General features: G+C 40.4%; 1 protein-coding gene across 1 annotated transcript in view; it reads right to left on the bottom strand.

Annotated features, from left to right (window-relative positions):
* Nucleotides 1-10302: 10302 nt before the first annotated feature.
* Nucleotides 10303-22071, bottom strand: part of mtnr1aa (melatonin receptor 1A a) — a 33005-nt gene continuing 21236 nt past the window's right edge. The window contains exon 2 of the mRNA XM_073466587.1: nucleotides 10303-11634. Within this exon, the coding sequence (XP_073322688.1) occupies nucleotides 10766-11634 (869 nt within the window). The 3' untranslated portion in view covers nucleotides 10303-10765. The remainder of the gene's footprint in view (nucleotides 11635-22071) is intronic.

The following is a 22071-nucleotide window of genomic DNA, read 5'->3' as shown; positions in this document are numbered from 1 at the left end:
CGGTTGATGATCACTGACCTGAGCACTGTAACTGTATTATCTCATTCATTGACTTGCACTGTGGTAAGACAGTGTCAGCTCCAACCAACCGTCACATAAACATACTCCTGGATGCAACCAACCAACAAAACCTATCCAGGCAGCAAAGCCTGGCTGCACTCAGCTGAACTTACACTTCAGGTACATTCAGCAGAAGAACAGTCAAGCACAAAGACTTTGAAAATAGCATCTGCATCCAATTGTGTTTCTTATTTTAAAACATGATAGAAAACAGGGAAACATGTTGGAGAAACTGGTACACGTGCCCACATAAATTCCATTTGTTCTTTTGGCTTTGATGGTCTTTCTACATTGACACCTGAATGCAAATATCTGCTAAACACACTGCGGTCAAATGATATTTTCTGACATTAGATCAGAATGATTGCCTTGAAGTTCCATTTACAGTCATTTACAATGGACGACGCGTGTGCTATGATTATGGGATATTGGACACTGCAAAGCATACACCGATTCTGCAATATAAGCATATTTGCATTCCTTGGTAGCCCGTGGAGGATCCATTGAAATGGGTCAGTCCTTGTCAAACTGTTATGATGTATTGGGGACTTCTAGGGATCGAGCCTCTGAATTGGGACACAGCCTAAGTAGATATGGATGGGAGGAAAACACCTGACTTTGCAATTTCAAAAGGAACCTGCTGGTTCTGACATGATTTAGTGTATTATCCTGGTAACCCTGAGGACTCCGAACATTAATTCATCTCAGCATATTCATTTGACATGTGTTATACGAACTTCAGTTTGAAAAAACAAAAAAGAACAATACTTTGCCTTGTTGTAAGGATTTTGTTCTTTTTCGAACTTGCAGTGTTCACGTTGAACCTGCATGTAACGGTCTGTCCTGCATCAACATCTATTATTATATGTTGCTATTACTGTGAGTCACTTTTAGCTTTACTCTTCCTCACAGAAACAATTACCCACACACACACACACACACACACACTGCCTTGGAATAACACGCGACCCAGATAACCTTTCGTGCCTACGCTTCCCTCGGAGTTCTAAAAATAGCTGCCAACATTAAATGAAATATGACTGCACTTCAATGTAAATAATGCAATGAGTGGTTAAAGACATAGACATCTAGACTACCATGCTCACAGCTCCGGACTAATATTTATTTCCACTGTGGCTTAAAACGTGTTCTAAAAATTGTTGAACTATAAAAAAAAAAAATTGAAAAATTTACCAAGGCGTGGATGATTTTTTTTTTCTCCCCACTCATCCAGAGTCTATTAAAGGTGCAATAGGTAAGAATTGGCGCCCAATCGTGTTGGGAGCTCTGGACCAGGGAAATGTAAGTGTTTACACCACTAGCACAGGAGCTATGGACCGGCAAGGGCTAGTGGTCAGCATGCTAGCTTCAGTAGATATATCTGCAACAAAATACATAGATCTCTTAACATCAAAACTGCTATTTATAGACATTATTTTGATAATTTAAGCCAATGTTTGAATGTTTTCAACTAAAATGCTTGTATATTGCTTTTTTTTCTCTCACTGCAATTCATAATCACAGCAATATGTTGCACCACGCTAATCTCCATTTTGTTTATGTCTGTTTTCCCAGCTTCAGTCTGCAGAGCCATGAAGCCAGAGCACTGAAGCAACACCCCCTGCTGCACGGTGTTCGCTGTTTATTCAAAATGTATTAATATTAAACATGTTGCATGTTCAAATTTCACTAAATTCGACACTGCACTTCATTGGATCCTCAGCAACAAACCTGCCAAGTATGGAGTAGATCGGAGAAGCTATTCTCAAGATATGGGAATAACAGACAGACACAGACAGACAGAGATTCCTTGCTATAGAGTTTAATATTGAACATCCTGTTGGATAAAAGGGGACGGTGCATTCATAAGGCAGTAGTGCCATCCATAGTTCAATGCCAAGACAGGAAGCATAAGTAATGGCATTTTGAGTGTTTGACTTTTACTTACCTGCACTTGTTACTTGAGTATATTATTTTGCACATAATGTCCAAGTATACCTAGTCCAGTCCGCCCAAATCATGTCTGCCAAAGACTGCTTTTTTGGTTTCTCTTTCCCATTTGGATAATCTTGAGACAAAGAACACACAATACTGTATTTGGAGCAAAATAGCTTTCATAGAAAAAGGAAAAAAAACATTTCAATCCAGGAATAAAGAGGGGAAGTGCCCTGAATACTTTCATGTATACTGCACTGATTCATTAGGTAAGGTAGATTTTCTGCAGACACATACCTCAGTCTCTGTCTTTCTCTTTGGTTGTGGGAGTTGATTGGCACTGCAAGATAGTCCGGTCTGGTGGAGTACACCGCCTCCAGAATCCCGTAGAATCATGGGATTGAATCCCAGCAGACATGGACAGAGGAATAAACCACAGCAAAAAAACAAACAAAAACATGCATTTATCCTGCTTAAATGTGTGTATTGTTATTATCTTTCTATATCACACTGTCATTTACATACAAACTGGCCTAGTTGGTCAAGTCTAGCCCATCTACATTTTCTGTTGAGTTTAAAGGCTTTGATATACGCATCTGCAATTGTATGAGTGTATGTGTGTGTATGTGTGAGTGAGCTGTACACCTCTTCCAGTGTTTCATGGCATAAAATGACATCACCTGCAAAGTGACTTTTAAATTAACTCTAATTATCTCAGAAGGTAAAAGTAGTATCACACTAATTAGGGCACAGACATCCCACCTCATTCTATTAGGATATCAGTCTCGAACACGCCTGGAAAGTGTTCCTCGAGAACATTAAAGGTGGCTGCAGGGCTCTCCGTCATAAGTCACAAACCAAATTCATGTCCAATAAAGAACACGTGCACATGTACTGCACAGGACGTTTAAATCTCAAAGTAATAAAAAGGATGAGGGACTGGAAAAATGTCAGTATTGTCTGAGAGCCACCTGAAACCCAGTTCATCAAATATGAGTCACCATCGTGCCTTTCCCAGCAATATCCTGTGATGAAATAATCCAGAGCTCGCACACAGTAATGAAGACACTCATACCAATAAAAAAAGATGATGCTTGCTGAATGTCCACTACTCCTATGCTAATATAGCTCCAATTTGAAACCTATTAACTTTTCCTTTATCTTATCTACTTATCTGTCGCTGCATAGACATACTGTTTCTCTCAAAACTCTCTCTCAGACATCACTGTGGCGCACACTGAAGTCATGTGAGAGTTAAATGTGTCACGTAGAGATGGAATCTTTTATCACTGATCCTTACTACGCTGTTTGTTGTTTCACAGCCATTTGAGACCGACGGATGTCATGTTCTATTAGATAACATGCATGGTGGTTTTTCAGGTGATCTACCCGCATTGATTCAGACCTTTATAACTGATAAGATAATGGCGTCAAATGTAATCGCTAGGTGAAACTGACTTGACCTTGAGGGCTTTCTTGCACACTTGGAGTAACTTTTAAATCCCACAGACGTTCCTTGAGGAAACTAGCCATTAAATTAATCAGTGAAATTATCTTATTTAGTCGTTTGTCCTATGATGACGTATCATGATGCAATACGGCTGAAAAACTTGTAATTAAAGGTGTAATTTGGCCCAAAACAAAATGGCTCAGTTAGCCATGGAGCTAAGTGGCCCTATTAGCTGACTGGAGTCTGCCCACATTGTAACCTTGGGTGATGTCAACGCGGTCAACCAAACTATGTGTAATTGTTTGTCCTATGATGATATGTGATAATGCAAAAACATGACTGACAAACACTCTTATTAAAGGTGTTATTTGTAAGAAAGTTTCGAAGATAGCTACAAAACTATAGGGGGCAGCATAACTGCAGCTCATTGCACTCTTTGCAGTAATATGTTTGCTTAAAATATGTGTAAAAATATCTAATTTCTTTCATTTTGTAAGTTAATTTTGAGCTGGAACTACAGGTGCTATCTGGCTATTGCCTCTTGCAGTCAAAGTGATATTATGAGACAGGACAAGCTGGGCCTAGCTGGTTAGCGTGCTAACTTTAGTGAACGTCTCTACAAGACAGTACATAGACGTCTTTGACACAACATCAATACTGTTTTTTCTTCACAGAGTGTTTTAAACTAAAAATCTGGCCATAGATTACAAATTGCCCCTTTAAATGTGTATTTTGTATGCTGTTTCGTAACCATTTGAGATCATAAGGCCTCATGTTGTTCGAGATAACATGCAATGTGGTTTTTCTTGTCATCTTCCGTCATTGACTTAGACCTTTAATACTGATAAGAGAATGGCATCAAATATAATCTGAAGAATCTAACTGACAAACACTTGGGGCTCTTTCACAGGCTTCGTGTACAGACTTTGCTTGAGGAAACTGCCCATAAAATTCATGAGCCAAAGTATGTGTAATTGCTTGTCCTTTGACAACTCTAATGCAAAATATGACTAACAAACACTCTCACTGTGAGTTTGGGGCATACGAAATTGATCGGATACTGTGGATTGGGGTGTTGAATTAGCCAGGTGACTTTTCTGAATTATAGAAGAAGCAGTTTAACCTCAGTCCATGTCCAGATATGAGAGACCTCCAGGTTTAAAATTGACCACCTCAGTTAGTAATCCAGCTTAGTGAGTCAGGCCTCAGGTACAGCTCTTCCTTTTTTTAAGGTCATGTCTGCCTCTCAGCTAAAAGGAAGACGAATCAATGTTTACCATCCCATAGCCACATCCACTGAATTTTGAGGGTAACTGCAGTGAGTCAGGAGATCATTCTCTGTGGGTTCATTACTACAAGCAACCCCTTTCACATTACACATAGTCTTTGAGTTATGACCCCATTGTAAGTTGGGACACTGTGTAAAACATAAATTATAGTTAAATAGATAATGTGATAGTTTCATAATCCTTTTTAACATAAACTCAATCCAAACGGTATCTTTCTCTTACAGTGCAAAGTAACGTGGCACACCAAGACAGTACTGTCTTCTGGTAGAAAGGACAAATAAAATATACTATCATCAGCATAGAAGTGCAGATAGAAACCATGCAATCAGTTGATCTGATCAAGAGAGGAAGTGTGAAGTACACTGAGAAAAGGCGAGCATATATTTTATCAGTATCAAATTCTGTAAATGCCACTTGAAACCCAGTTTATCAAATGTGAGTCATCATTGTACCGTTCCTGGCAATATCCTGCTCACACACAGAAATGAACACACTAATACCAATAAAAAAGATGATGCTTGCATAATGTCCACTTCCAATATAGCTGCAATTTGAAACCTATTAATTTTCCTTTATCTTATCTCCTTTTCTGATACGTCACACTCAGAACTCACTGTGGCGCATACTGCAATTGTGAAAGTTAAATGTGTAATGTAGAGATATAATCATTTACCACTGATCCGTACATGTGCACACTGTTTGCTGTTTTGTAACTGTTTTTCATGTGGTCTACCCTCATTGTCTCAGTACTTTCTTACTGATATGAGAATAGCATCAAATAGAATCACTCTGTGAAACTGACAGTAACTTGAGGGCTCTCTCGCAAGCCTTATGCATGTGTTATCCTGGAACATCATAATTAGTACTGAATTTAAAGTGGCTGAGTGGGTTAAGCATAGCATTCTTATTCAGAATACTTAAGTTCATATCCTGTTTGGAACATATTATTACAAAGTTCACTTATTATTTTCCATTTCTTTCCAGTTCTCTGATTGAACAAAAAGGGACCCAAACACAAGACAGGCAGGTGAAAGTTTTTCCTCACTCGAATCGAGGGTCTAAGGGCAGAGGATGTCGTTCACTGTACAGACTGTAAAGCCCATTGAGGTAATGTGATTGTGATTTTGGGCTAAATAAATAAAATTTGATTTGATTTGATTTGATTTGAAACCAAAAAGTGAGGTTTATTAAAATTAAACTGCAATTCAAAAGTCCAATAAATCCAAAATACAAACATACAAAGTCCAAGTAACAAAATCAGAAGGAGCAGGCGGGAGCAAATCCAAGAATTAGTACAAAGATACAAAAAAAAAAAATAGAACAAATGAAACACAGGTGAACAGGAAAAAAGGTGAGAAAATGACAAAAGGAGGAAGTAAAACATGACACATGAAGGGAGAACTTACAAAATAAAACAGGAAATAACTAAAGCAAGACAGGGATAATGAACAAGCAGGGGGGATCAACATGGTTTGAAGTAGATCATTTTGTGCAAGGAAACCGGAAATTCATTCATCATTTTGGTCACTGAAATAAAACAAACTTTTTACAGCCACCGTTGAAGATGCTGGAGAAGAGCTCTTTAAAGAATATATCAACATAAGCCCATTCGACTCAGGTGCCATGTTAGCATACAGCTGCTGCTTGCCCTGTCAGCTTGGTGTTTGAGGGAAGCAAAACTAGGCCTACATGTGCTGCTTTTCCAATACATCATTTAGTCCTACAGGGTGTTGAAGAAAAAGAGGATCATACATGTATCTCCATTCATCATCAGCGAGCATCTTCCGAGTGTATTGTTACTCTCCTTTTTCTTTTGTGTTGGTATATTTCTTTCAATTCTCCTCTTTTTCTCCATCTATAGTCCATATCATTCTTGTGTGGTCAAGCAGAAACCTGAGCTGACATGCTCCACTGGGAAAAGTGGTAAAAAGGTATGTGAAAGCAACTTCCATTATTGGATGAAAGCTGGAGAAGGCAAGAGAAGAAAACCTGCGAGAGAAAAGAGCTGAATGAGGTGGGAAGGGAGGCTGCTGCTCTTGTCGTAAAGAACGAGGTAAATACACAAGACAAGGGGCTTATTGTCATGGTGGCGAGTACACTGAAAGGAAACTCATGTAATTTAGCACAAAAGTAGAGGATTGGTTGTTTTATGCACAGTGATATGTTGTAGTTGTGTTGTTTTGTATGGTGTCTTTCTAGCTCGAACACATCTAGGCTGCTAATGGTCTTCATCTCTTTTCAACACATACCATTGTCCTGTCATTTTATGTAACATCCACTGGTGTGAGATCATTATGATCTTCTCTCTGCTGTCTTTCTCAGACTATGGAGTGCAGTGTTGTCCTATACCAGGCTTCAGCAGCTCTGTGCAAATTTCAGGGCCCCAGGTGGCAGCACTGAATCCCTGGTGGATTATGTCTCTGTGAGAGAAAAATAGGAGGACAGAGCTGCATTATCCAGCATCTTAGCAATTTTAGCCATCTTTCAGTGAGATTTAGAGCAGGGCAAAACAAACATTGGACAAGACACAGTGGCACCTTGCAGGCGAGATGATAGAAGGTCTCTTTATAGAACAGCTATTACAGTGTTACAGTCACTGAGCAGTGCAGCAATGTGAACTGGTGACAAAATGTCACACTGATTGTATTAAAAATACAATCATGTTTCATGTTTAGTACTCAGATGGGGGTTAGAATGTGTGTTTGGATATTTTTTTTATTTTTTCTTTATAACTGACACCTTGGAAACATACCAAAAGGTTTTTAAAAATGATAAGATATTTACTTACGAGCTTTCGACCACATCCGATGTAATTAGGTGACCTACAGTAAGTATGAAAGTTTGGTCATGTGATAAGAGGTGTGTCTGTGTAGTTAAGAATGAATCAAGAAGCTAAAATTAAAAAAAATTCTACTCACTCTTGTGTGACGTAGTCATAAAGAGTCCCCTTTAATAAACTGTAGTTCAACACAGCACCACCCCAAGGGGAAAATTGACTTGGCAGAGAGCCTGTGAATAGATACTGTGAATACGTATTCAGTCTTTGATTATTCTTCAGTTCTTCAACAAGACATTGAGATCTTCCCTGTCAAGGTTTACATGGACTAAATTACTTTACTGAAGCCATTGTGGGCTTTGTTGTGTTTTGCTTTTGGAGGTTATGCTCTGTTAGAGCTTTGATCTATGGCCTTGTCACAGTGAAGGACACATTCCATTTTCTTTTCTTAGTACTGACTCAGTAATGGAAGATGGACCATTGGTCATGTAACACCTGACTTTCCTCTTTTGTTTTGTTGTACATCCTTGGCTATAAAAATCTCTGGACCCAGATTACAGTATAACTCTCTTTGGGGGCAGTGTAAATCCCTGGGATTTTTACATTTGCTCATCCCCAACCCATTCAGTCCTTTCCTACTGCACACAGCTCTTGGGATTAAACAGATAGAGAAGGGGGCAGGGAGTGCGCTTGGAGCCCGCTCTTTCAGCTCTTGCTTTGAGGATGATGGTCAGTGGCCGTTATGTAAGCCAAGTGGATTTCAAATGCATAGTTGAGCCTTCTCCTCTTTGATGCATGATGCCTTTGTCTGTGTTCCACTAACCGGGTTGCCCATGCATGCTGTGAGACACACATGCAAACGCTGATGATGTACAGTTGACTATACCGTCCCTGCCTCCTATGCACTGCAGAGTCCTTCACATTGTGAAGGACAGTCATGCCTATCTGCACTTTTTATGTGCTCACCTTGAAATTTGGTTGCTGTCAGAACCTGATGGCGTCCACACAAATGAGTCAGACATACTGCGCTTATGATACATAAAGAAAATCCCTGACACACAGTATAAAGCCATATCATATTCACTGGACGTGTTCCACTTTGGATAAAATCACTCTACTCAGGCAGATTTGTAGCTGGGCCGTTTGCCAAGGATAGTTGATCCTTGGCAAAAAAATGAATGTAGATGATCAGCCAAACAACATAATTTTAAGGTGTTCATGCAGTCATACAAATACACTCAGTTGCCAGGTACACCTGACTTAAACAGTGTATTTCAACAGCCCTGCTACACATCCTTCTTCGAGCAAAGCTATAATGTTCAGTTTGTGTTGTTTTGTTTGAGAGATGTTGATGTTACTTTATAACCATCTTGGAGACTGTTTGTCTTGCTGTTGGATTATATCGCCTAATAATATCGCCCAACCCAGATTAAGATTAGGTTGCAATTTATACTCCACCACAAGCACCTCACACTAGTTTTAGCTATGTGTATCCAACAAATTAGCAACTGTGGGTGCACATTTAGTAGTATTTGTAAAAAAAAAAAAACCTTGATGAAATTTCTTGAAAACAACCCACAATGATTTATTCCATCGTATTACCTTTGCCAATGTTTCACCCATGACCATTTAAAAAAATTTTTTTTTAGTGGTTGTTGGTTGGTTTGTCACAAGGATTACACAAAAACTACTGGACGGATCTATACGCAACTTGGATGGAGGAAGGATCTAAGCCCAGAATAGACCCCATCAACTTTTGGTGCGGATCCGGATAAAGGGACGAATCCTGGAATTTAGGGCCAAGATCGGGCGTTTTTGGACATTTTTGTTAATTTTTAAAGGAATAATGGATTAATCTTAATGAAAAAAATCAGGTGTATTTATGTAGCTGGTCTCTATAAGTGAGTACAATTTGATGTGGATCCAAATAGCTATCTGGATCTAGTGGATTTAAATGTTTTATTTGATATTAGATTAGGCTTGATTGTATTAAAGGGGACAGTTGGGCCTTGGCAGAGGTATGCTCTGTACTGATTAGCATGATAGTTTACAACTTAGATCATATTTTCATAGAACCTCTCTTTAGTTAGGCTGTGTACCGAGATCTCAGATGTTGCTTTGGTGAATACATTGTTATGATAATGAGTAGGAATAATGTTTAAAGCAACATTATGTAGCCCCCCACAGTTTCTGAGTGCAACACCACTTTCGTCAAAACCAATCCCAGGTCTGTAACAATTTGTCAGATGTAATGTAGGCGATAACTACAAACAGAATCATTAGATCATCAACGTTATGTGTTGAAAACTTGTCACTTGAATTCAACATGAATGTAAGGCTGTGATCCTACCCTCTCACTGAAGTTACATAGTGCAGAAACAAGTGATGGGGGGGCGGAGTGGCTGAGACAAAGACACCATTCACCATATTACAAGACACTGTACCATCCAAATGATTTTGAAGCTGTTATCTTAGTTAAAAAAGTTACATAATGTTGCTTATAAATCATGCAAAAGTTTATAAAAGTTACTGAATGCATTCACAGAATTACAATAAACTTCACACAGCACAGAACCTCCATCAATATCAGATTTTATTTTGCATATGAACAATTCCTGATATCCATGCATACAGTATAATGAGCTCACAAGGTGAGAGAGCGAGAGAGAGAGAGAGACTAAAATATATATTCCACCTAATGTATTGCAGGGTATAATAAGACAGCAGCAACCCACATTGCTTGCACTCAATTAGTGTTACAGTGTCACAAATGAGGTTATTAAAATCGGTTAACTTCATTTATAAACGTCTGGATATATTTTAAACCAACTTTTTGTGGAAATTTTTTATTGGCCTGATAGAATTTTGTCTTAATTTTACTGGAACCTGATATATCTTTACTATATAACTACATGACATTTCATACAAAATAAATACTTATATAATGCATGATACATTTATATAATCACTGTAAACATGAAAACAAAACGGACATCATATATTTACTGTACTACAGGTACTGCAAACAAAAGTGCTTGATAAAAGACAAAGATAATATGCACCCCTGTTTTTACTGTGATTGTTCAGAGGTCAGATAGCACCATATGTCAGTCTGTGGACAGCTCAGAGGATACAAGCTGCTTCATATTTATATTTGGTATTTTTTCTTACTCAGCTTTTTTTTTTCTTTTTTTTTTTTACTCTCAGTCACAGCATATCCGTTCATGTCCGCTCACTGTTCCTCTGAGTTCTGGTTCAGACAGAGTCCACCTTCACCTGGTTATTGTTGGTCATGAGTGGTGACGGTTTACTCTTGAGCCTCTCCCCTGCGTCGTTGGAGCTGTCCTGGAAGAAGATACGTGCCGTGCACACTGACACTACAATGCGCTTGTACTCACGCCGGAAGTTCTGGTTCAGCACACCATACACAATGGCATTAAGGCAGCTGTTGAAGTAGGCCATGAAGTAGCTGGACACAAATAACCACTCTGGGATGAGGGGAATCACTACCTCTGGTTTGATCGCTACTGCCAGTCCGATGAAGTTGAGCGGCGCCCAGCAAACAGCAAAGAGCACAAACACCACGAACATGGTGACAAAGTTTCTCACGTCGTGTGGCGTGATCTTGGGCCGATTGTCTGGCTTGACCCGTCTCCTCACCTGGATGACGAGTATCCAAATGCGCAGGTAGCAATAGGTGACAATCATGATGGGTAAAATAAAGTGAAAGAAAACCACTGCGATAGTGTACGCTGAGCTGGCGGACTGTTCAAAGGTGCAGGAGTAAACTCGTGGGTCATACTGAAGCGAACCCACAAACAGGTTGGGCACGATGGCCACCACAGTCAGCGCCCAGATCAGCAACACATAGCAGACAGAGTTCTTGTCGCTGTACAGCTTGTCATACTTGAGGCTGTGACAGATGTAACAGTATCTATTGATGGCGATGCCGGTGATGTTGAAGATGGAGCCGATGACGCTGACGCCCATGAGGAAGCCGCTGATCTGGCAGTGGGCGTAACCCAGGTTCCAGCCATTGTGGAAGATGGAGGTGAGGACCAGAGGGTACGGGTAGATGGCCACCACGAGGTCTGCCACTGCCAGGCTCACCACAAAGATGTTCCCTGCAGACCAAACATACACCCACAGGAGAGACAAGGGAGCACACATGAGTCATTGACAACAGAGGCAGACTGGTCATCCAATTGGCGAGACAAAGAGAGCATAAGTGATTGTGCTGAGGGGGAGCCAAATTATTCATTCAGAGACATTTTTGGAACTGCCTGAAAAAGGACTGTGAGACTATTTTGCTTGTTTTTAGCGCATTTCCCTTTTCTCCACCTTTCCAGCAGCCGTGCGTTTCAGTAATCAGGAATTTAGTATAAAAAGAACAGCTTAAATATCAGCATACAGAGGACAGTTGAAAAAAATAGAAAAACACTGGTAATGTCACCCTGGTGGTTTTCAATTTCATGCTTGGGTTTATCGGTCACTGCCATCTTTATCCCGTAGAGCCAGAAAACTCCTAACCTGGAAAAATGCAAAACTATCACAGTGCAAATGTTTTTCGGGATGAAGGTTTAAGGATCTTCATTTACATACAGCACAGACAGTTTAATTAAAGAGCACAAGAAGACAATCCTTTTTTAAAAAATCCAAAAAGCAATGGTCCGCTTTGTAAAATGGCTGCCAGTAATTTAAGTGCATGATTTGTAAATATGCTAAAACATGCAAAAACACCGGCACAATCCTTTAGAGACATCCATTTGTTTTTGTTGCTACCTCGTTACATAAGCCACAGGGAAATGGCCTCAAGGCTAGACGCTGAGAGGGAGGGGAATGCATCCGTAACATTTTGATTGTTTGCGTGTTTGTGCATACGTGCGCTCAAGTGAATGCATAAACACATTCGGTCGTTTCCCTGATGACTTGGCGTGCGTGAACCTCGACTTGCATTCAATTGTCACCATTTGATGTCGGCGAATAATGAAAGGGAGGGGGTCCCTGTCACAAAATAATGCACATTCTAATTGCCAGCAAGGACTCCGCATTGTGCGTTCAAGGCAGACATGATCTACAGGCCGGGCGGTAATCAAGGGCACACAAGTGTAGTCTTTGTCCCCAAACTGATGGGAGAATTAGACATGGCTTGTTGGAGAACACAGTGTTGCATGCAGAGAGGCGACAGACAGCGACCGTGATCCTCAACCTTTACTAAGTGAAATACATGACATGCACTTGAAAGAGACAAAAGAGTAAATATCTTTTTAACACTCTGCGCAAACTGCCTCACTTCTGTGTGTGTGTGTGTGCACTTCTTTGTGCCTCCAGTTTTCCTTAATTATGCAGACCTCTGTGTTTTAGCATTATTTACTGTTGAGTGGCCTGTCATGAGGAAGTCGGAGGATCTTAACATCTAGCCACACAGCGTTTTCACAGCTGCCACTTACATACTAGTGAAATGTGTTATATGTATGGTAGTAAGCACCACATCACGGTGCTTAATGACAGGTCCACATCCAGCTTTGCGTATGCGACAACGCCCTGTCACAGATAATAAGATGCATTTAGTGCATGTCAGATGGGAAATAAGCGCATCGTATATCTCCTCAATCACTGCAGTGCAGGAGGCAATTTCATTTCTGCGCTGACGGTTGGTCTGTCAGTATCAGACACACTCCCCCGACCTGCAGGCAGACCTGTCAGTCTCACCTGAGCATTAGAAGCACGCTACTGATCAGCCCGGTGGCCCCTTATCTTCCATAAAACATACCAACCATTCTCCTGCCCGGGATCATGTGGCTATTAATTAAGCTTTGTCCTTTTATATCTGTCATTCAGCTGCCCTCTATAGGGAATTAGGTGCACCTGCTGTTGTCACAAGACCCCATGGCTGCTACAGAGCTTTATGGTATGTGTGTGTGTGTGTCTGAGTGTATGTGATTTTATACATCTACCTTTGTGAGGGGCTTGAGAGAAAGGACTCTTTTTGAATGGTAAGAACATTTTTCCACGGGGTACCTTTCAAGACTTTATGGCTCAGGTTAGAATTAGATTTAGTTTACGGTGAGTATAAGTGTTGGATTAGGGCATGTAGTTATGAAGACTGAAGCAGCAATGATTGGTGATTTTGGGCCACCTGGAGGCAGGGAAACATTATCTGACGTGACAGATGGTTTGTTACATAGAACCATCTGGAAAAGTTCCGCTAGAAACTGTCAAGAAAAGGGCAGGCACCTTCAAAAATTTCTTGGCAGGTGATTGGAAGAACCATCTGTCCGTCACTGTCTATCATGGGCTAACTTTAACCAAGCAAATAAACAGTAGGAGAGTGCTAACGCTTGTGGAGGGAGTTGGTAAATTCTTACAGTGGCCAATCGATAAAAGAATGAAAACATCTTTTCCGTCAAGAAAAAGCTTCCAGTGCAGTTTTTAGCACTTCTTTCAAGAAAATATATTTTCTAGTTCTGATATAACTGGTGCTAAAACAGCAGCACTAACCTCTAAAGGAGCCACCATTGCTGTTTTCAAACAAACAGTCGTTTCTCTTGCCGGTCGTCATGCAGACCATAAAAGATCTGATATCTCTGTGTCGGTGTTCCTGGAACACCGTAGTCAGTGTTGCTCCAGGACCATCACTAAAAGCTGCACAATCCCGTTTTTGTAATGTCATAGCTTTTAGGGGTATAAAAGTCCCAGAAAAATTGGACATGTGAGAAATGAACCTTTCAAACATGTGTTTAACGCTGTGAAAGGGTGTATTTTAACCCAAACCTGCTTACCAGGTATTTGAGTTCCCCAGTGGCAGAAAACTAAAATGAAATGGAGCGTACACCCACACTCATGTGACGCTGATTGGTTCAAGCCTGGCTGGATGGATTTGCAAGATCACATGATCACAAGGTAAACTGAAACAAGTTGTAAAAACAGCGCTGACATATTATTGTCTTATGGGTTATCACTTTGACCTACACCTGTCACAGCAATCAGTAATCACTAGATCAGCTGTAAACATAATAAAGATTAGTGCAGTGTTAAGGCTAGAATAAGGGAATGCAATATGTCAATAAGTAAATTTACATACATTTAGACTCGCTTGCAAATCCCATGCGCTAGCTGATCTTTTCACATGTAAGTTATTGTGTAACCTCTTGGTCACGAGCAGCATCTACAACAACCAAGCCTCTGATGATGATATGCAATCGAGCAATACAAATTTTGGACTAGCCAATAAGATCACATCATTACCATGTTCAAATAAATATATTCAGCTTTGACCATTTCATCAAATTTGCTCATCTTAAACTCATCTATAAATGCCTACATAATCAGGCTCCTGAGGTAACACATAGAGCATCCAACAGGAATTGTTGTGTAGATGAAGTGCCTCTACTCAAGTCTTCGTTTGGACACTCGATCCTGACACGGTTCATTTTAAAAGTCAAACTGAAGCAGCTTTTGAGGAGGAATCAGTCAGGTACTCATGAATGATCTTGTGCTTCTTCTTTTATTGTATTGTATTACAGTTTGTGTCTTCTATTGTTCTGTCTATATCAAATTATTTATCGTTGAGGTGGTGTTTGTGTTGTCTCTTGTGTGTTTTAAAGGCCCATCCAGGGAAGGAAATTGCAAATCAGCTTGGGCTATAAATGCTGTGGCGTGTGGCATCAGTTTATGCTACATACGTGTCCCTATTCAAATAAACATTCCATGAATAAATAAATAAAAATAGATTGCAAACATGTGTATGGGTACTTGTATTAATTACATCCTGGGGACAGTAGTCACACAGTGCCAACATGGGAACTCCACTCTCATTCGTGGACAAACAGCCGTTTCCCCACAAGATAAACCATTAAAATTTTATGGTTATGGCTTGGATATTGTAAAGCCAAGGGTCTGGGGTGTAGTGATTATAGCTAAGGTTAAACTCCAAGGATTAATGTGAGACAATGCAAGGACCTCCTAAGTGACAAAAACAAGGGAATGTGTGTGTGCAGAGATGAGGGCTGGCTGCCGTTAGTGGGGCTCCGTGCATGCTGCCAAATGAGAACATGTTTTCTGTGTCCAAAGAAGGTGTTGACACACGGTGCAAGCAGTCATCTTTAAGGGGCTCCTATTCTCTCCCTTGGCTATACTTTACTGTAACAACCCTGTTACAGGATTTTAAACTCAAGTCACTCAGTATTAACAGCCTTGACCTTGACAAGGTCATGTGGTGAAAGGCCCACAGGCAGCTGGCTCTTTTGGCTGTTGGACTCTCTCACTCACTGTCTCTGTCACTGTGACTAGTCCTGTGATTGACGCATCACTCTGAGTTTTCATTTGGCTCGAGGAGAGATATGGCCTGGCGATGTGTCCCTTTTCCATTTCTGCAATCCCACACTTTTAACCAATTTCTGTTAGGATTTAGGTACAAGCGAAGCACATCTGAGCATTTATTTTCTTTTTGCCACTGCAGCTCGCAATGAATTCTGACAAACTGGAAAGCTTAAAAGATATACAGTGTATTTAGACGGTTATCCAGCCAGCTCAATTTTTTTTTTTTGACGATTTATGGTGTTGCAGCATAATCTAAAAATGGAATATGTTGATTTGTTTCTGAGGAGGTGATCAAAAAAAAAGAAAAAAGGTTTTTGTTTTCCAGACATACTGACAATGACATACAGTCATCCCATGCAAATGAGTTCTAACCACCACAGTCAATACTTTGAAAACACATTTTGGCAGTAATGACACTTCTGAGTCTGTTTCAGCCTGGAGCATCTGAATTAAGGATTTTGTCCCATTTTTCAGAGCACAGTTACTCTGGTTCAGTCAAGCTGAAAGTGAAACCTCTGTGAGCAGCTACGCTGAGGTCTTTCCACAGATTCTCCAAAGGGATTTAAGACCTGGCTTTTACTGGGTCATGCCAGGACTGTCACTTTCTTGTCCTGAGGCCACTGCAGCGATATGGAAGGGCTGTGATTTGATATGTAGCTTAGCTTAAGTGCAGTCAGAGGAGACTATTTCATTCTTTAATCTTTTGCTTGTACTTTTTCATTGACTCTATTTTATAATCACTTGAGCTCCGCCTCTTGGCTCTTCTCCATTCACAAATTTCACTAAAAATCAAATCAGGTCAAATTAAAGAGGTTACTCCCACTTGGTTCAAATCCAATCAAATAATCTTAATACGTTCCGCTTATTATATCACACAGAAGGCACACACTAATCAGTGTGTAATTTATTTACCTCAATCAGCTACTCACAATGGTGACCTCCGCCGACAGACACCGACATAAACACAGGCTGCACAATTACACCGTTATTCTCTATGATGTTGAATGTTTGTTTAAAGGTAAAATATGTAACATTTCTGCATTAAAATGTCAAAAAAAGACACGACCTAGACCTATATTTTGTTGAATTTTGTAATAACAGTATCCCAAATGTTCCCAACAATGTTTACATCCAGAGAAATCTGTTAATGTTATTCAAGGTAACGGTGCGTTTCAGTTGGTCGCCTGTCAATGGCGTCATATCCCCTTTACCCTGTCTAGTTGCTATATAGTGTTGCTTAATACTACTTCACTTGACATCCTCCTTTGCTGCCTTAACAATTACTATGGCCACTGGAAGTAACTAGAAATGTAGGCTACATATGGGTCGCAATAAGCTGCTTTCACAGTCAACCTACATGGTCGTTTTTCTGATGAGGACAAGCTGGCCACACTATTTTTTGTAAAGCTTGCACTCATGATAGAGCACAATTATTCAATTTCATGTGCGTCCATGATCCTACGCTACTTCTAGTCATCGAACTCTTGTCTTTTGTTATTGTTTTGATTGAGAGACACCTGGTGGGCCAAGTACTGTCCATTTAATCAGTGAGACTTAATGCACATACTCTGTGTCATGACAAAAAGCTCCAGATTCTGCTGCATTCATTCTTCCTCTAACTTGCCAAGTCCCCTATCGCTCTGCACTGAAAAGAGCACCCACAGCATGAGACTGCCACCTTCACGCTTTACAGCAGGGATGTTGTTAGACTGGTGGTGAGCTGTCTGTTTCCTCCAGATTGCTTTGGATTACAGATGAAGACTTTTTTTTTTTTCGTTTTTCATTGCATCACTTCAGTGCTTTGCTCTCGGAGTCATGCTGGTTTTTCCAGCAGTGTCGTCTCTCAGTACTCTGACATGTCGCCCAGCGAGTGCTGCTCCGACTGTTGTCATTCAAAATCTGCTATCTCAGCAAACTCTGTAGTTCTGTCAGTGGACCTTGAATTGTTTTTCACCTCTCTGACCGCGGCCCTCACAGCACAGTTGTTTAGTTTGGTAAAAGAGCTTGCTGTGACATGTAGGATATATTAATCCTGTAGTCTAGAATCTATATATGCAATACAATTATTATTGCTAAAACTACAGACTAATAAGGCCTGTCACAACAACTATCATTTGTCGGATGATATATTGTCTCTGAATAACTGCGATAAATGATATATTTGCCATTTTTGGACCATTTTATGCCACTGATAGCATAATAATGTACACTCTTTTTACACCCTTTAAAACTGCAATTAGCTTTTAATTCTGAACAATATTCAGACATTGGAATCGGAATATGAAACAAATATTAAAATATCCCTAATAAATAAATCACACCACCATACCAAAACAACTGGACTCACAGGCTCTGTTAACAAAAAGTGCATGTAAACACAACAGGCAATATCCAGGTCAACAAAAATAATGGAGTTCATGGACATATATTGATTTACATGCACAAGTGAAATCAAATAAAGCGTAAGGTCTACAAACTTCTCTGTGTGTATGTTTCTGTTTGAAGTCCTTTGAAGTAAAAATGCGTATTGCTGCAAAAATAAGTCAAACATCACTTTAAATCGCTGCAATGCCAAAACTGCTGTAGACTACATGAATCACTTCCCCTAAAATTGATCAAATCTCTACAACTATCATCTAATTTGGAAAGTGCCCCTACATATGGTAAAGTCAAGCAAACTAATCATTTTTTGAGTGCCTTATTGGCTTATTTTTTTCCTTTTAAGTCGTCCTCCTACTGGCAGTCTGTGCGAACAACTGTGTACCAACTGTTCGGCTTTACACTGATGAATGTTAAATATGGATCTGATCCGTTTTTCTTAAAACGGAAGAAGACACAAGTTCAGATCACATTTGAACAGTAGAGAATAAATCTGGGTGTTTTATTTAATTTTAGAATTGTAACATTTGTGCCTTCATCATGTGATGTGCGTGTGCTGAAGGTGAGCAGCAGGTGGGACAGACCTGAATACATCTGCCGAGACACACTGTGGCCTCATGTCCCCACTGCTCTAATGATCTATTGCAGGCATTTCATTACCCACAGTCAAAAATCAAGTCTAACTGCATACCTTGTCAGGGGAGGTTACTGAGGTCGGAGTGAACGGGGAGAAAAAGCAAGTGAAGGCCTTTAGTCCACTGCCCTTGGCAGAACATACTACCGAACGTTCATTTAAATGTATGTTAATGACACCCAAGGAATATGAATACATTCAATTCCTGAAGTAGATATGTAAATTCTGATAATAATGACACTACAGGTATAGTCAAACGCATATCTCATATTGTGAATTCTAATTATAAACATCTGGTTCTAATTTAATGGCAGTGCAAAGACATGTGGATATTGTAATGACCTTGAAAAATACTTGGCCAAGATGGAAGAGGTACCATTAAGGGCAGAAGGCAGTTATTAAATTGGTGATTCCCCAAGTAATCACACACTAGATACCATGAATGTGTAAAAGACCTGGATTGTACGGCGCTGCTCAGCCTTGCCTCCAGTTTTGCCCAGTGGTCAGTCGTGGTACTGCAGCGAACAAATCCCCTGCAGCCCAAAAAGCATTTTCCCTGTAGACAGTCATTACGAAAAAGGTCTATTAAACTGCTGATAGGATGCCACCACAACAACCGACGTATAGTCCACTTTATGCCTACCACCACACCTTTTTGAGCTGATGCACGTGCTTACACATTCAATCACCTTACCATCATGACCTCATACTTTATATTGGTCTATATTGGAAGAAATCCTTCTTCCTGTGAATTTTCTTTCATCATTACTGAGCTGCCGCTACTCATACATGATTCAGCGATCAGTATCTGTGCCAACAAATTCAGAAAGTCTTGAATAAAGATGAGTCCTTGATGAATGAGAGGATATAATATGTTTTTTTGTGTTGAGGGCATTTAGCGAGGTCCTGTGGAATTCACTCAAAATATCTTCCAGCTACTGCAATGACAGGAGGAGGGGGGATTATAATGGCACTCTGGGGTGACAGTTCCTGAGTTCCTGAAATGTGACAAAATGCACACAAAACAACAACTGTGATGTTGGAACTTTACTTGAACTGCATTAATAATAATCCAAAGAGGAAGAGAAACGGAGAGGATGAGGGAGAGACAGGGAGAGGAGAATAAAAACAGAGGGAGAAAGAGAGAGGGAGATGGAGGCATCCCTGTGAAGAAGCAGAGTGATTATGTCCCTGGGTCACTATTGGATTTGCGGATATTGTGTTTATGAATGAAGCCAGTGACAAGCGTGGATGATGAGACTCTCGGCAAGTTTAATCTCCTCACTTCTCTTACAGAAGCTATTTCAAGAGTCTAGGATGAGTACAAAAACACAGCGAACGTACAGTACATTAATAATAAAACATAAAGCAGCTGGAGGAGAAAATCTGTCAATAGCCTTCTCCGTTACTTTAAAGAGAATTTGTTTTCAGCCGCTGTGAGAATAGTGGAAAAAAAAAGGAAGCACTTTCGACATGGATTTAGGTAGAAGGGGTTTTATTCCTACCCCGGTGTGGCAAAGGAAAGAAGGGATTTACAAACTGACCTCAAGTGCCCTCTCGCCTAAGGGAAGTACCAACCATAAACAGCAGAGCGGGAAGCAGCGTTATGCACTGCCAGCCTGATTCTAGTTTGCGTCAAGCACTGCCACTGTTTTCATAAAAACAGCCTGGCGTAAGTAGCCCGAAGACTATTTAAATGTCAGGATCAGATTTTAATCACAACAGTTAACACAAACACACAAACAGGGTCAGTTGCTTAATATGCCTGAACGACCAAAACACAACGTGTCTTTTTGTGGGCTGTGTTTTAAATTCAGAGTTATTTCCTGACTCATGACATCCAGTTCGGTGTGATTCTCTTATCAGATGGAGGAAATTTTTCCCATTGGCCTGGATATTCCTTTGGGATGCGCTCAGATTAGCACACAATGTCCTTTGTCTAGCACACATTCGGAAACAGTGGGGCACTTTCTTTCACCAATAAGAAAGGAATTTTGCTAACAGTTACACGTTTCAGATAAAGTTAAGTAAGTAAGCATTTTAGCTGATGAGCTCCTGTTCTTCTTGGCAGTGCCATGATGTCCTGCAGGTGATCGCACTAGGATACAACTCGAGATTCAACAAGGTCAAACCTTAAAACACGTAAATAAGCAGTCTCAATCTCAAAATTGCGGGGCCTCTTTCTTCCAGCCACCGCTGCAATTTTGAGGATCATGTGTTGTGAAAATACCTGTCTGCCACACTTACTTTCTCTGCTTAGGGAGCAGAGATGACAAAACACCACGGGTGGTGTCACACTGGATGTCAGCCAGGCCCCCACAGCTGGTGGCCTGACACAGCCTGACAGGTCCAGTCACGTCTTCCAGATAAAGCCCCCTAGACAAGTTGTCCAATGTCATGTTGTCAATCTGATTACACAGTCTCCATGTGTCATGAACCAGTGGCAAAACAGGATGTAAAAAAAAATTAACCTGTTTGTCCGACCAGGCATGAAAATTAACTCAAACTCTAACATCTGTGTTAAAAGACCAGTGTTGTCACCTTTAGTCATAGATGCACAAGCAATTCTTTCCATCACACTGATCTTGATGAACATCAGGTCAGTGTGTGGGGGATACTGTACTTTTAGATCCCCCGAGGAGCTGTGCGTTGGGTGAACCATGTGGCCACAGCTCTTGTAGCTGCTGGTGCTGCTAAGATTTACAGTGTTCCAGCTGCTCCCCAGTGAGCCACACTGTGCGACTCGGCTACGGCATCTGCTATAAAGTAGAGAAAACTAAACAGCATTTGTTTTGAGTTCTATGCAATGAAGCATTTTCTACTGTATCATCTAAAATTACAAATCAAAGATATAAAGTAGGACAATGCACGCAGAAGCCCCATCTGCAGCTGAGCGCCAGTTGAATAAAGGTATTTCTGCTGAGTTCCACTTCCATCAAACTGTCATTAATGTGGCAGGTACAAGTTATTTTGCTGACGCTAGTATCCAGAGTGCCTTAACCCTTTGATACTGAGGACATGTGAGTGACGTGGAAGTCATGCTTCCCCCATCTGTGTGAGACTGCTGATGCAGAATAATCCCTGGTCACTGTTCAGAGAAACTGTGATGTATTAGTTACGTAATTAAACCTTAAAGCTTTAATTCTACTGCTTATTTCTTTTTTTTAGACATCTGTTTGAGGTTGTGATAGACACAAATCAAGTATGACATTTTTATGCACATCTT

Source organism: Pagrus major, chromosome 1 (assembly GCF_040436345.1).
Source record: "Pagrus major chromosome 1, Pma_NU_1.0".
Classification (NCBI taxonomy): domain Eukaryota; kingdom Metazoa; phylum Chordata; class Actinopteri; order Spariformes; family Sparidae; genus Pagrus; species Pagrus major.
This window is presented reverse-complemented; position numbering and strand designations above follow the sequence as displayed.